Raw genomic sequence first — 13,409 nt, forward strand, 5'->3', positions numbered from 1 at the left:
GATCATTCATAAATACCAGCATGTAATATACACAGCTAGTCATGTAGGAATAGACAGCCATAAATTACAACTAGAACCTATCATTATACGCTGGAGGGAGGTACCCCGTAATATATTGTACAGTCGAATGAACTGGACTGTTATTGAAACCTTAAGGAGGGAAGGAGAGAGGGAGAGAGAGAGGGGGAGGGAGGGAGAAAGAGAAAGCTCTTGATAGTTTTTGGTGGATGTGTCAAAAGTACCAATTTCTCAAAAGGAAAAGGGGAGAGAAATCTAGAAAGACGTATTTTTAGTGGATGTGAAACAAGGGAGAAAGAGGGAGAGAAAGGGAGAAGGAGGGAGAGAAGGGGAGAAAGAGTGGGAGGGAGAAGGAGGGAGAGAAGGGGAGAAAGAGTGGGAGGGAGATCAATAATTGCTAAATGGACACGCAACACGACACGGGTAGAAATGGTCTGAATAATAAATGTCTCCTAAGTAGACTCTTGAGGGGAAGGTAAAACTACTAGGTGATATCAACATCAGAGAAGTTTCTGTCACCTAACCTGTGGAAGCTTGGAACGAACCCCAACAACATTTTTGGTTGGCCTAACTCTATTGTTGTGGTCAAATTCTCACATAAATGAGGATAAAATTTCATTTGTCGCGTCATCGGCTGGGATTGAATTGCCTTGGCGCAGCAGAAAAGAAAAGTGACGGGAGAGCGCGGATTCAAATCCCAGTCATTGAATTTTATCCTCATTTGACCACAATACTGCACGAGCTTTTCAAGGACAAGAGAAATAAAACATCCTGTGCGTGTGCCCCAATGAGACTGGGATTGAACCCGCACCCTCCCGTTTGCCAGGCTCGCTTTGACCACTCCACCCGCCACCGAGGTAGATCATAAAACGATGCACTGCAACATATGCACAGCGTTTACTATTACAAGGCAATTGGTTACAATAATATGCACAGGCAATTGGTTACAATGATATATTTCTACCTTGTCATATTTCATATATAGGCTCAGGGGGGGCATTGCAGGAAGTTCGAATTAAATCCATCATATCCCCCGTATTATGTTAGATATTCGTATATTTCGTATTATACCTATTCGTATATTTCGTATTATATCTATTCGTATATTTCGTATTATATCTATTCGTATATTTCGTATTATGTTATACTAAGCCTTGCGATAGCAATGTGACTGTAGGCACAAACAGACCGAAAATGGGGATTCACATTTCAGAGTATCGGATTTGACAGCAAATGCTTTTTTTTTAAGTCACGGACAAAGGTTTGGTGTGCCATTACCATGGCAGTAGGCCCGCCAGTTATAACAGCTCTTTGCTTTAGATACCTACCTTGAATCTTTTAAAAGCTCTTGGCTGTAGGCACCTAACTAGATCTCTTTTAATTTTTGCAGGCAGTGTAAACGTTCTCTCATTCTCCAATGTCTACTTCACTATGATCAAGTCCTACGCGTTCACCAATCTCGAGAACCTGGAGAAGATCCACCTCTCCGATTGTGCCATCGAAAGCGTCGAAATTCAAGCCTTCAAGAAGATCGACATGGACAGCCTCATCATCGAGAACACGAAATTTCTCTCCCCCACCCCGAGTCGAACCTTCTTCGAGCTGTCTCTGAGGCGAGAGCTGAAGCTGTTCAACGTGTACTTTGAACATCTGATGAGTCTGAGCTTCATGATTCACGTGATGAACACGGTCAAGATAGAGAGTTCCTATTTCAAAATCATCGAGGGGGATGCGTTCCATTTGAAAGTGAAAGGTAAGATATTGTGGGGTTGTATGTCATTGCCTTGGCGCAGCAGAAAAGAAAAGTGACGGGAGAGCGCGGATTCAAATCCCAGTCATTGAATTTTATCCTCATTTGACCACAATACTGCACGAGCTTTTCAAGGACAAGAGAAATAAAACATCCTGTGCGTGTGCCCCAATGAGACTGAAAAGTTTCTGAGTCTGAGTAGTCTTTAAAGTTTAAACCTTCTGTGTTTGGTTTGCAAGACAATGTTTTACTCCAGGAGGTAGGAGATTTTATCAAAGGTACCAGAAGCATCATTATTTATCTGTGCTTCATATTATGTTGAAGGCAATGTTTGAGTATTTATTTATCTTGTGCTATGTTGCAGGCAACGTGTTCATTGAAGACAACTACTTCAACGACATGAGGTACGGAGCTCTGTACGGAATTGCAAGTCAGGACGAGTACGGAGATTCTGAACTCCTCTTCGAGAACAACACCATACACACGTACGAAGATAACGCCATCAAATTCAACACCACTCGGTTCAAAGTTCGCGTGACGGACATTGTCTTCAATACAAAATGCCCGTGCACCGCGCATCTTCCGTACGCGGACAAGATCCTGTGTGAACACAGCAACCAACTAGTCAAGTACAACCATTTCCTCGCCCACCAGTGTAAAGTTAGCGTCTCCAGTGCCCTCCAAGTGTACAGCCTAGTCATTGTCATCACCCTGGTTCTATGTTTAGCTCTAGGAGTCTACGCGTATAAGAAAGCGTATCACCAGTATTGCTACCGATTGCTCAATATAGGGGCCACCAACTCCAAGTGTACAGCCTAGTCATTGTCATCACTCTGGTTCTATGTTTAGCTCTAGGAGTCTACGCGTATAAGAAAGCGTATCACCAGTATTGCTACCGATTGCTCAATATAGGGGCCACCAAGAAGAGAAAGCTGAAGAAGCCCAAGATGATGAAGAATGGCGTGAAGCCGACGATAATCGTGTTGCCCTATAACAACGATGTGTATAGGGAGACAGAGTATCATGTCTTACCGGAGAAACTGCTACCTTTGCACCCAATTGAGAATGAAATGCTCAAGCTACATCCGATTCAAACTGATATGTAGCTAACTGACACAAGTGTAGCTCTGAAACTAATGTGTCCAAGTGCCATGTAATTTGCGAGACTATTTCATCATTAATTATTGATGTTTTTGACTATTGGTCTAATAGCGCGGTCATATCAGAGAATATTCTGTGCGAGTATTTGTACCATTGAAATGGTTTACTACGGTCAAATCAGGAGTCAAAGAATGGTTATTTGGAAGCTTATTTGCATGTGGGTTTTCTACATGGTTGTATGAACTTGATTTTAAGCAAGGCCCAATGTCTGAAGCAGAATTCTGTATTAGAGTTGAAAAAGTTCAAGCCTCATATGTATATGAGATACTAGTCTTGGAGTTTTCATATATTCAGGGTTCTCCAGATATTTAGAGTTCTTCAGATATGCAGGGTTCTCCAGATATTCAGGGATTTCTAGATATTCAGTTTTCTCTAGAGTGTCTGCAAGCCATACAAGAGTCCTACTTCCACCTGAGTGAATAATATGAGCTTGAAAATAGCTTGCAGAGCAATGCCAAAGTCCACAGAAAAGTCCTCCAGATATGCCTCTCAGATACGTCATCAATGGCCTTTGATCTTACCGAAAGCCTGACTTGACCCAAGGAGACCTATCCCCCCACCTACTTAACTACCTTACCTATATTGTAATTTTATTGATCTCATGTAAAATAGTATCCATGTTTTTATCGAATAAAAAAAGTGATTTTTATTTTACCGACTTGATATCGACAGTATTATTATTATTATTATTGGTCCCGAATTATACCTACTCTTCATTTCTCTCTTTCGCTTCCTCCCTAACTCTCTCTCTCTCTCTCTCCCTTCCTTTCCTTCTCAATCTCTCTTTCCCTCTCTCTCTTCATTTCGAAAGGTAAAGTTCTTGGTTAAGCGACATTCGCCCGCTATTTAAGGCCAAAACTTTGAAAAACGTCAAAAGAGTTCACAATTCTCAGAGAGATTCGATAAATTATGTAGATCAAAAATATCCTTGGGCCCTGTTTCCAGAAGGTACGGTTCGGTTGTTATTTCGGGCCAAAGTTCCATTATTTAAGGCTATACGGGGAAAAAGCTCAAAAGGAACTAGCGCCTCTCAAGACTTTACCTTTAGCCACAGTTCGCTCAAATTTTGCAGAGAGCTTCCATAATTTATGATGATCAAAAGTGTCCGCGGGCCGGACCTCGAGAAATGTACGGTTCGGCCGCTATTCAACGCCAAATCTTTGAAAAAGCTCAAAAAGAGTTTGCAATTCTCACGCCTTTAGATTAAGCCAAAGTCGCTCAAACTTGGCACAGAGATTCGATAAATTATGTAGATAGAAATTGTCCCTGGGACCTGTTTTCAGAAGGTACGGTTCGGTCATTATTCCGGGAAAAACTTCTACTATTTAAGGCTGTACGGGAAAAAGCTAATGTGAAACAATCCTGCTCCAGTTAAGAATGAAATTAGTAGGTACTTACCTGTAAGGGAGTACTCCGTCAAGTGCCTGATGAATGGTAGGTATGGAGGACAAGGCGAAACCTTTGCTCAGGAGTTGACTATGTTTCGAATACACATTCTCCATCAGGTCCTCCAGGCTTTCTCCCCACTCTTCATCCAGCTCTTCTGAAATAGACAAGAGTGAAGACATTAGAAGCCTAGAAGTGTCTTTGGAAGCAGCAATGAATAGAAATTCATGAAGGCGCATTATCGACGCTACGAGGCCAAAAACCAACATTTGGTTTCCAATAACCATGGAGGTAAGGTAAGGTAAAGATTTTAGCAAATCAGGGAAACAAGATGCAAACTTTGTTAAAAATGTGGGAGCAAAGGTACTTTTCAGTCTCAGGTAGGCCAGACTAGTTATTCCTCCACGGGGCGGATTTTATCCTAAACAGATAAAGTTCGTTCTCGGAACGGCTGGCTTTCTACTATCCCGTCTTCCTTCTCTCTTCGATTTCGGGACGATAAGACCCTGGCAGTTACAGTTCCCTCTATATCAAACCTAAAAAAAAATCCTTACCTCCAGTGGGCGGTAGAATCAAGTCTTTCTTAAGGAGGGACGCTGCACACATGGCTCCAAGGAAGCTCAGTTCTGACTCCAGTCGATGTAAACCTTCTCCAGGGTTATAATACCACTCGTATCCCGTCACCAAACATTTGAACCCGTAGGACGGAGCCCGGTCATCTTTCACGTAGTCTGACGCTGTCTCCAGAGTGAATATGACTTCGTTACCTAGAAATATAACAGGGATATTGAGCCGAAAAAGAGAAGCGAATACCAGGAGAGGTAATAGTACGTTGAATGCACCAGTTCCCAATAGATCACTGAAATTAAGCAACGTTTCATATGGTTGGTATCCGGATCGGTGACTCGCGTGCTGCTGGCTTTTCCCGGCCCTAGATTGTAGCCCCGGCTATTAGTTAACCAAACGAAGTGATTATTAGGTTTAAATGGAGATTTTGACCTAAGTTTTACAAAACTGTTTTGATGTTTGTTTGTTCTACGATAACTCGAACTGTTTATCTGAAGTAAAATGTGACAAACTTGAAATGCTTGAAATGTTTGTCACATTTTACTGAAATCCAGTGCAACTTGCATTTAACACATCCAGGACGTTCACTGATTTTCTGTTCTTTCATCCCATACTATCAATAAGGCAATAATACCGCCTTTTGTTAAATTTGTACTTTAAGTATTGTATGAATTGAGAGCAATAAAGAGTCTATTATTATCAAAAGCCTTTACCTGGTAATACAATGGTGTACTGAGGCCACTGCGTATACCCGTTGCTAAGCTTATGAGTGACGGCAATGTAAGAGCTGGATTCGGATGGGTTCTCAGGTCGCATGGGTATAAACAGCTGAAGAGTGTCTTCAGCTTGACAAGTGCCACATTTCGGATCGAACTCCACGGTCAGCCATTTGACACAGTCCGGAAATGACACCCTGAAGGGGGCCGAGAAAAATGCAGTAAAATATTAGGACAGTCTACATTGTTAGATACCTATGTAACAGTAAATTATTAGGACAGTCTACAGTGTTAGATACCTATGTAGATAAACAAAGTTACACTATCACGTCACGTGACAGTAGTGTTGTTGTAGCGAAATCATGAGTCAATCCTCATCCTCCTCATCTCCCGTGAGTTGCAGGAACGTTGTAACTGCTTGTGGTTTAAGCCAGAGGTCCTGAACTGATAGTGAGGTTGGTCCCGAACTGTTAGTGATACTGGTAGTGTGGCTGTCCTGAACGAAATTACCTATAACATTATGGGGAAACTTTGACCAACATCTTTCTGACTAATTATGAAAATAACTTTTACAAAGTTACTAAGTCTACCATCAATATCTTTCTGACTCCCCATGATGACTTCACGTGACGTGATGGTAGCCGCATGACATTAATGATTTAATGGGCATAAAATAACTTTTTTTCCTTTGAAAATTTTTACTTCTTTACTAAGATTTTACATTTTTGACAACATACGTACCTATAGTTAGACACAGTGGCAGGCTTATACGGATGCTCACTCTCTACCCAAACATAGTGATGGGATGTGGTGCAGAGATCTACCATGTCGTTAGAGTTGGGATAGGAGTTATGCGCTCTAGCCAGGAGATTGAGACAGGAAACATGAGGTAGAAGCTCCTTGATAGACAGCAGAATATCGACAGCACTCTACACAAAACAGGAAAAGTATATTCGTAAGTATAGAGGTACGTAATAAAGCGCTTTATTTAAACTGTGAGCTTAGAGCTTTAGAACTTCTTGGAGATGCCTCCTTTCACACCAATTCTCTTTTAAATTTTGTTTCTCACATCAACTGTCTTGGAACTTTTGTTTCTGAAGTTAAGCAACAATGCACGTGGAGCTCTGTGGTTACAAAGTCCCTAAGAATCCCTTCGCATTTCAGAAGAGTGCATTTTGAAAGAAATGCATTACAGCAGCACACCTTACTTTCTCTTTCCCCCAAATTTATTGCTCCCTTTAAAACTTCCCTTCTCCCTTGTTTTCCTCCAGTCTATTCTCATATCAAGTTGCAAGGAGTATTAGCGTGTGGTCCCTTAATGGCCATATTTTATAGCTTGGGGAGGAAGATTTATAAAAGAGGGAAGAAGATCAGACATTAAACGGGAAGGAATCCTTGATATCGTACTGTATTTTATTATTATAATGTCCTGGTGTTCTTGATAATGATAACAATTATGACATTAGTACATTTTACAGGAAACCGTTTCAAAATCCTCCCATTTTCTAGTCTTTCTCTCTTCCTCAGGAAGACCTTTTCCTTGCTTCTTTCTTACTTTTAACTTTCTCCTCCTTCGTTCTTCCTTCTTCTTCTTCTCTCCCTCCCTCCTCTTTCGTCACTCAGTTATAGTGGGCACGAGACAGATTTCTGATAAGGTGAGATAATAGCTCAGTACTTATATTGTATATCTTGTATGTATACTTGTATAGTCATCCATGAATTGTAATGTAGCCAGTTATTTGGAGTCAGATTCGGTCTGTCTTGCTGTGAGTTTCCAGCGAAATGTAAAATAAAATTTGTTCTCTTTTCAAACATTCTGCATTTTTCATATTTATTACATTGGCGACGATGGAAAAGTTCCAGATTATTGGTGATGTGTGCAAGTTTAATCCTGATGAGGAAGAGTTTTCTGATTTCAATGAAAGGTTGGAGATGTTCTTTCTAGCGAATGGTATTGTCGACGATAAACAGAAATGTGCGATTTTCATTTCGTCCATGTCGGCAAGTACTTTCAAGATTTTGAAAAGTTTGATATCTCCAAAGAAGGTAAACAAATGTGCATTCAAAGATGTTATTAAATGTATGAGTGAACATTATTGCACAAACAGATTGGTGATAACTGAACGGTACAAGTTTTACAAATACTGTCAAGAGCCAGGTCAGTCTATTCCTTCTTACATAGCCAAGATCTCTGAGTTAGCATCCCATTGCAGATTTGAGGATTTCTTAGATCAAGCTTTGAGGGACAAATTTGTTTGTGGCTTAAGTAACAATGCAATTCGTTCTAAACTCTTGGACCAAGATGACAATCTTTCGTTCAAAGAGGCTTGCGATATAGCCAAGTGCAAACAAGTAGCTATGTCAGAGAACGAAAATATTCTAATGCCAAGTAAGAAGTCTGATACCTACATGGAAAATGTAAATGTTGTGCAGAATAGATGTAAACATTGTGGTTATTCTCATTCCAGTCTTTGTAAATTCAGGAGGGCCAGGTGTCACAAATGTAAGGAATTGGGCCATATTGCTCCGGTTTGCGAGAAGAAAAATGTGAAATACATGCAACCAGGGAGCAGTGGCGTAGAACATGATTCTGATCTCAATGAAGATTCTCAGCTTCTACATATCAGTCAAGTGTGTACCATCAATCACGTAAATCAACAGTTCAAGGAATACAAAGTGAGGATCAATGTTCTGGGTAAGAATTTTCCAATGTGTGTGGACACTGTGATTTTGTTCGCGGATTTTGCGATTATGTTCGCGGGTTTCGCGATTCTGTTCGCGGATTTCGCGATTATGTTCGCGGATTTCGCGATTATGTTCGCGGATTTCGCGATTATGTTCGCGGATTTCGCACGGATTTCGCGATTATGTTCGCGGATTTCGCGATTATGTTCGCGGATTTCGCGATTATGTTCGCGGATTTCGCGATTAAGTTCGGATTTCTCGATTATGTTCGCGGATTTCGCGATTATGTTCGCGGATTTCGCGATTTTGTTCGCGGATTTGGCGATTATGTTCGCGGATTCGCGATTATGTTCGCGGATTTGGCAATTTTGTTCGCGGATTTCGCGATTATGTTCGCGGATTTCGCGATTATGTTCGCGGATTTGGATCACAGATCCCCAAAAATGAGATCGACCTGAATTGGCTGCTTTTCTACCAATCAGATACATATTGGTCTTCAACTTTCTATAACCTGTAACTTGTAAGCACATTTCCGCAAGGGAGCCCAGTACAGGACACCTTTGTTACAAGGTTCATTATTCTATTGCAAGTCATAATGAAAACAAATTTGACAATACCCTCCATAGTGTACCAATAATAGAACGTACCTACAGAAATAGAACTTGCTCATGAAATTATTAAAATGTTATAGTCCAGAGCACAAGATGTATTGAACAAGAAGCAGAACGAATTGGAAACGACGTGGTCAAAACACTCTTATCATAATGAAAACAAATTTGACAATACCCTTCATATTGTACCAATAATAGAACGCACAGAAATAGAACCTGCTCATGAAATTATTAAAATGTTATAGTCCAGAGCACAAGGGGTATTGAACAAGAAGCAGAACAAATTGGAAACGACGTGGTCAAAACACTCTTAGTCCAGTCAACAGTGTACTGAAATAGACCAGGGGAGAAGGGAACAAGGGAGAGAGAGGAAGAGAAAAAGAGAGGGAGGGGGAAAGTAAAGGGAGGAAAATAGACCCGGGTACCCGGGAGAGAGAGGGAAAAGTGAGAGAAAGAGGGAGAAAGAAAGGGAGGGAGGCAAGGAGGTAAAAAATTAGCCACTACCAGCCTAGGTGGTCTACCTCGAGACGCTCACCTGGTAAACAGGAGGGCGTGGGTTCAATCCCAACCAAGGCATGGACCTTTGTTCTCAATAGGTATAAATTGAGAAGTGGACCACAGGAATAGTAATAGCCTACTGCTGGTATAAAAGGCTTTTTATGTCCAATTTGAACATAAATAAGCACAATTAATACTTTCAGCATAAATGAAGTCATCCGGTAGCTATTCCGGTAGAAGCATGGAGGCGTTGGAATGACAAATGCGAGTAAATTAGTAGAAAATAGAGGTAATCTAAACTAATCTAGTGATATGGAATACGATATACTTCTCGCATTGTGAGCTTGTGAAATATAGTCGAGTAAGCAATCTACTCAGATAAGATCGATAGCTAGAACTAGATAGACGAGAACATATTGCACCAGTCAGCTAGTCAGCTTAACTAAGTATAGCTGAATGAAGAGGACTAGACAAGAGGATCAGAAAGAGTTTACTGATCTCCATGTACAACATGGTTTATTTTATGTAAGTTTGGATGTCTTTTAAGTTTCAAGATCTGGGAAATGACTTATATACGTGGTGTTCAGAGGTTTAGTCACAGTTAGGTCGAGTTTTGCCACCGTGGATTGTCTCAAGATTGATTTCAATCCGAATTGCTGGCTGAAGCATTGGATTTGCAACCCAGGGGAATACGGTTTGAATCCCCGTAGAGACATGAAAAAAGACTGGGTACCAGAAAATGGTCTTGCAGATGGAGGATTGGGTTTCTAACATTTTTTTATTTTCCAGTCCAAAGGACATATTCAAAACTTATAGCGCCATTAGCTAACCGGTTCGTACACCTCAGATAAGAAAGGTTGAAGAGGGAAGTCTCTCTTTCACTTCGCCTCCTAATGATATATTATTTCCAAACGCAATACAAACAGCATCAGAGTAGGACCTGGCAGATGAATGTTTGCCAAACAAAAACACACTCTCAAACACAAACAGAAATCATACGTACTTAAACTATGTCCAATAAATAACATATGTCCACATATAGGACACAACAAATATGTCCTACAACAAAAGGTGTAAAATCAGTTTAACGGAATTAGTTTACAAAGAGTTTCATCACCTCGCAGCCAGAGGAACCAACTTTGGTTATTTTCTACCACCTAAACTCTATATCTCTATAATCATGTAACTCTTTACCTAAATTCTCCTGAATAACCATGCTTATGCCACATTGTTTCTTCATGTAGTCAAGGACAAAATTTCATCCTTGAAAATATTTCCAACATTACTTAAACTATGTCCAATAAATAACATATGTCCACATATAGGACACAACAAATATGTCCTACAACAAAAGGTGTAAAATCAGTTTAAACAAGGTGTGAACCTATAGATACCATTCATCTCAGAGCAAATTCCTCAGACCCATCTGAAATCCATGCCTGTTCCCATATAGGTAACGGATTTGCATATTGGAAACATATGTTTGCAATCAGCTGTACAAGACACAAAACTTCCAATAACAATAATGTTATTGCAAAATACTTTTTTTACGACTTCAAGTTTTTAAAATCCGAATTGATGTTTTTGGGTTGGGTAGGTAGGTATTTTTCTTATGTACCTAACTACCTATAGCAAAATGTTCAAGGTTTTACGGACCTCTTTGCAGAATTCAGAAGCTACTCTATAGCTAGGTCACACCCAAAATGTGCCAAAATCTTATATCTATGTATGTAGCTAGCTCTCTTTGCATTTGAAGCTCATTTGCAAAAGTTTCTATTTTTACCTTGAGCTTTTTCTTTCAGCCCAAAAAAATGTAAAGGTTGATAGTTGATATGAGTTTTTCTTTCAGGAATCAGTTACTTAAATATTTTTTTCGTTCCAACAATTAAAAAAAAAAAGTTCTAAAAGTTTCTGGAAAATGAACCGACATAACTTAAATCAAATTTCTTGGTCAAATTGCAGATTACAGCACAATGAGCCGGCGGATTCGATTCAAATGGAGCAGCAAGTAAGCCCCGCCCCTTCCAGACGTAATGGACACGGCCTTTCTGCTGATCCTACTGTTGGCAACTCTGTTCAAGGTCACGGCGCTATTCCATCATACCAATAGACAAGACCTTTGCAGTCTCGAAGCTTGCAAATGCACCCTGGATGGCAAGATAAATTGCAACTGTGCCTTCACCTCTGTCCGAGTAATGTGAAACAATAGGCCTCAGTGACTGAGTACCTAGTCCTCTGAAAAGAGTAGTTCTTTTTTTTTATAACTCACTCACACTTTACACTCTTTACACATCTCTAGTAATAAGCATCATATTCCATATTCCTCGTCCCGGGAGGTTCATTATTAAAGCAAATAGAGGCTCGTAAACTCAATATTTACCTAATGGTTTTGTAAATAGAGGAATTTACACTCAACACTTCTTGCTATGTCAACATTAACATTCTATAGTCCATACGTCTCTCTGTAGTCTATATACTATCGTGAGGTTTCAAGGCAGTTGATATTTTCAAGAGAGATTCTTTCAGTGGATATGTACATATTTCAAGGATAGAATCAATAGAATTACCTTGTTTATACTGCCAGTATGAAACTGAAAAGTCCCCTAAACCCTGCAGTTTGGCGTTATATTAGATGAATTTGAAGATGTCTCTACAGAACACTTCCCAAAAGGCGTCTTTTAAATTATGAAATAGGATCAAGATGTCTTTATTTTATTGAAAACGATTCAGAAAGTTCATATGCATCAGGATCGTATAATATTTTGTTTATGTTGACATCATCCTGAATTCTTGACAATTATTAGAAGAAATTTTGAAAACTAGAATATGTAGAATAAATTCATTAACTGAACAGAACAACTCCGCTTTGGACATCTTTGTTCACAGTTTTTGGTAACATGGACATTTGATACTCTGATACCTAGTTGAAGACATCATTGAAAATAATGGCGTTAGATGAAGATGTCCTTAGATCTCGAAGGTAGGAAGATATGCATAATGGAGATATGTCTTTATACATAGGAAAAGATTCACAAGATAATAGAGAAAGATATAACCATGACCGTCAATGTATGGTCGTATACCATTCTTGTTTATGTTGGTGTCATCTTGACAATGATTAGAATGGAAATGGAAATTTATTAACTGAAGATAAATATGTGAGTGTGATCACAGAAATTTGGTAGGATATTTGATACTCACATAGTTGAAGATATTGTAAACTAAACTACCAAGAGAATAAAAGTCAAACATAAATTTTGGACAAAAATGGATGGTTTCAACACCATAGATTCCATAGAAATAGGCTTGCCAAACGTCCCGAATTGGCCGGGACAGTCCCGAATTTCAGGGGGTGTCCCGGCGTCCCGTTCAGTTTTTCATTTTTTGTTTATGTTGACATCATCCTGAATTCTTGACAATTATTAGAAGAAATTTTGAAAAATAGAATATGTAGAATAAATTCATTAACTGAACAAAACAACTCCGTTTTGGACATCTTTGTTCACAGTTTTTGGTAACATGGACATTTGATACTCTGACAGTTGAAGACATCATTGAAAATAATGGCGTTAGATGAAGATGTCCTTAGATCTCGAAGCTCGAAGGTAGGAAGATATGCATAATGGAGATGTCTTTATACATAGGAAAAGATTCACAAGATAATAGAGAAAGATATAACCATGACCGTCAATGTATGGTCGTATACTATTCTTGTTTATGTTGGTGTCATCTTGACAATGATTAGAATGGAAATGGAAATTTATTAACTGAAGATAAATATGTGAGTGTGATCACAGAAATTTGGTAGGATATTTGATACTCACATAGTTGAAGATATTGTAAACTAAACTACCAAGAGAATAAAAGTCAAACATAAATTTTGGACAAAAATGGATGGTTTCAACACCATAGATTCCATAGAAATAGGCTTGCCAAACGTCCCGAATTGGCCGGGACAGTCCCGAATTTCAGGGGGTGTCCCGGCGTCCCGTTCAGTTTTTCATTTTGGGGCGTTTT

At 39.6% G+C, this 13,409-nt stretch overlaps 2 protein-coding genes across 2 annotated transcripts in view; one reads left to right on the forward strand and one right to left on the reverse strand.

Annotated features, from left to right (window-relative positions):
* The first annotated feature begins 419 nt into the window (after positions 1-419).
* LOC103520586 lies at positions 420-3,592 on the forward strand. The gene is made up of 4 exons (XM_017448711.2): positions 420-493; positions 1,377-1,771; positions 2,133-2,565; positions 2,688-3,592. Exons 1-4 carry the CDS (start codon positions 420-422, stop codon positions 2,872-2,874), a joined length of 1,089 nt encoding a protein of 362 aa, XP_017304200.2. The 3' UTR covers positions 2,875-3,592.
* Positions 3,593-4,323: 731 nt separating this feature from the next.
* LOC103520673 (E3 ubiquitin-protein ligase MYCBP2-like) overlaps positions 4,324-13,409 on the reverse strand; it is a 36,069-nt gene continuing 26,983 nt past the window's right edge. The window contains exons 26-29 of the mRNA XM_026831707.1: positions 6,340-6,527; positions 5,596-5,795; positions 4,870-5,082; positions 4,324-4,472 (exon numbers count right to left, since the gene is read on the reverse strand). Coding sequence (XP_026687508.1) covers positions 4,324-4,472; positions 4,870-5,082; positions 5,596-5,795; positions 6,340-6,527 — 750 coding nt within the window. The remainder of the gene's footprint in view (positions 4,473-4,869; positions 5,083-5,595; positions 5,796-6,339; positions 6,528-13,409) is intronic.

This window comes from Diaphorina citri, unplaced genomic scaffold (genome assembly GCF_000475195.1).
Source record: "Diaphorina citri unplaced genomic scaffold, Diaci psyllid genome assembly version 1.1 scaffold71, whole genome shotgun sequence".
In the NCBI taxonomy this organism is placed as follows: domain Eukaryota; kingdom Metazoa; phylum Arthropoda; class Insecta; order Hemiptera; family Psyllidae; genus Diaphorina; species Diaphorina citri.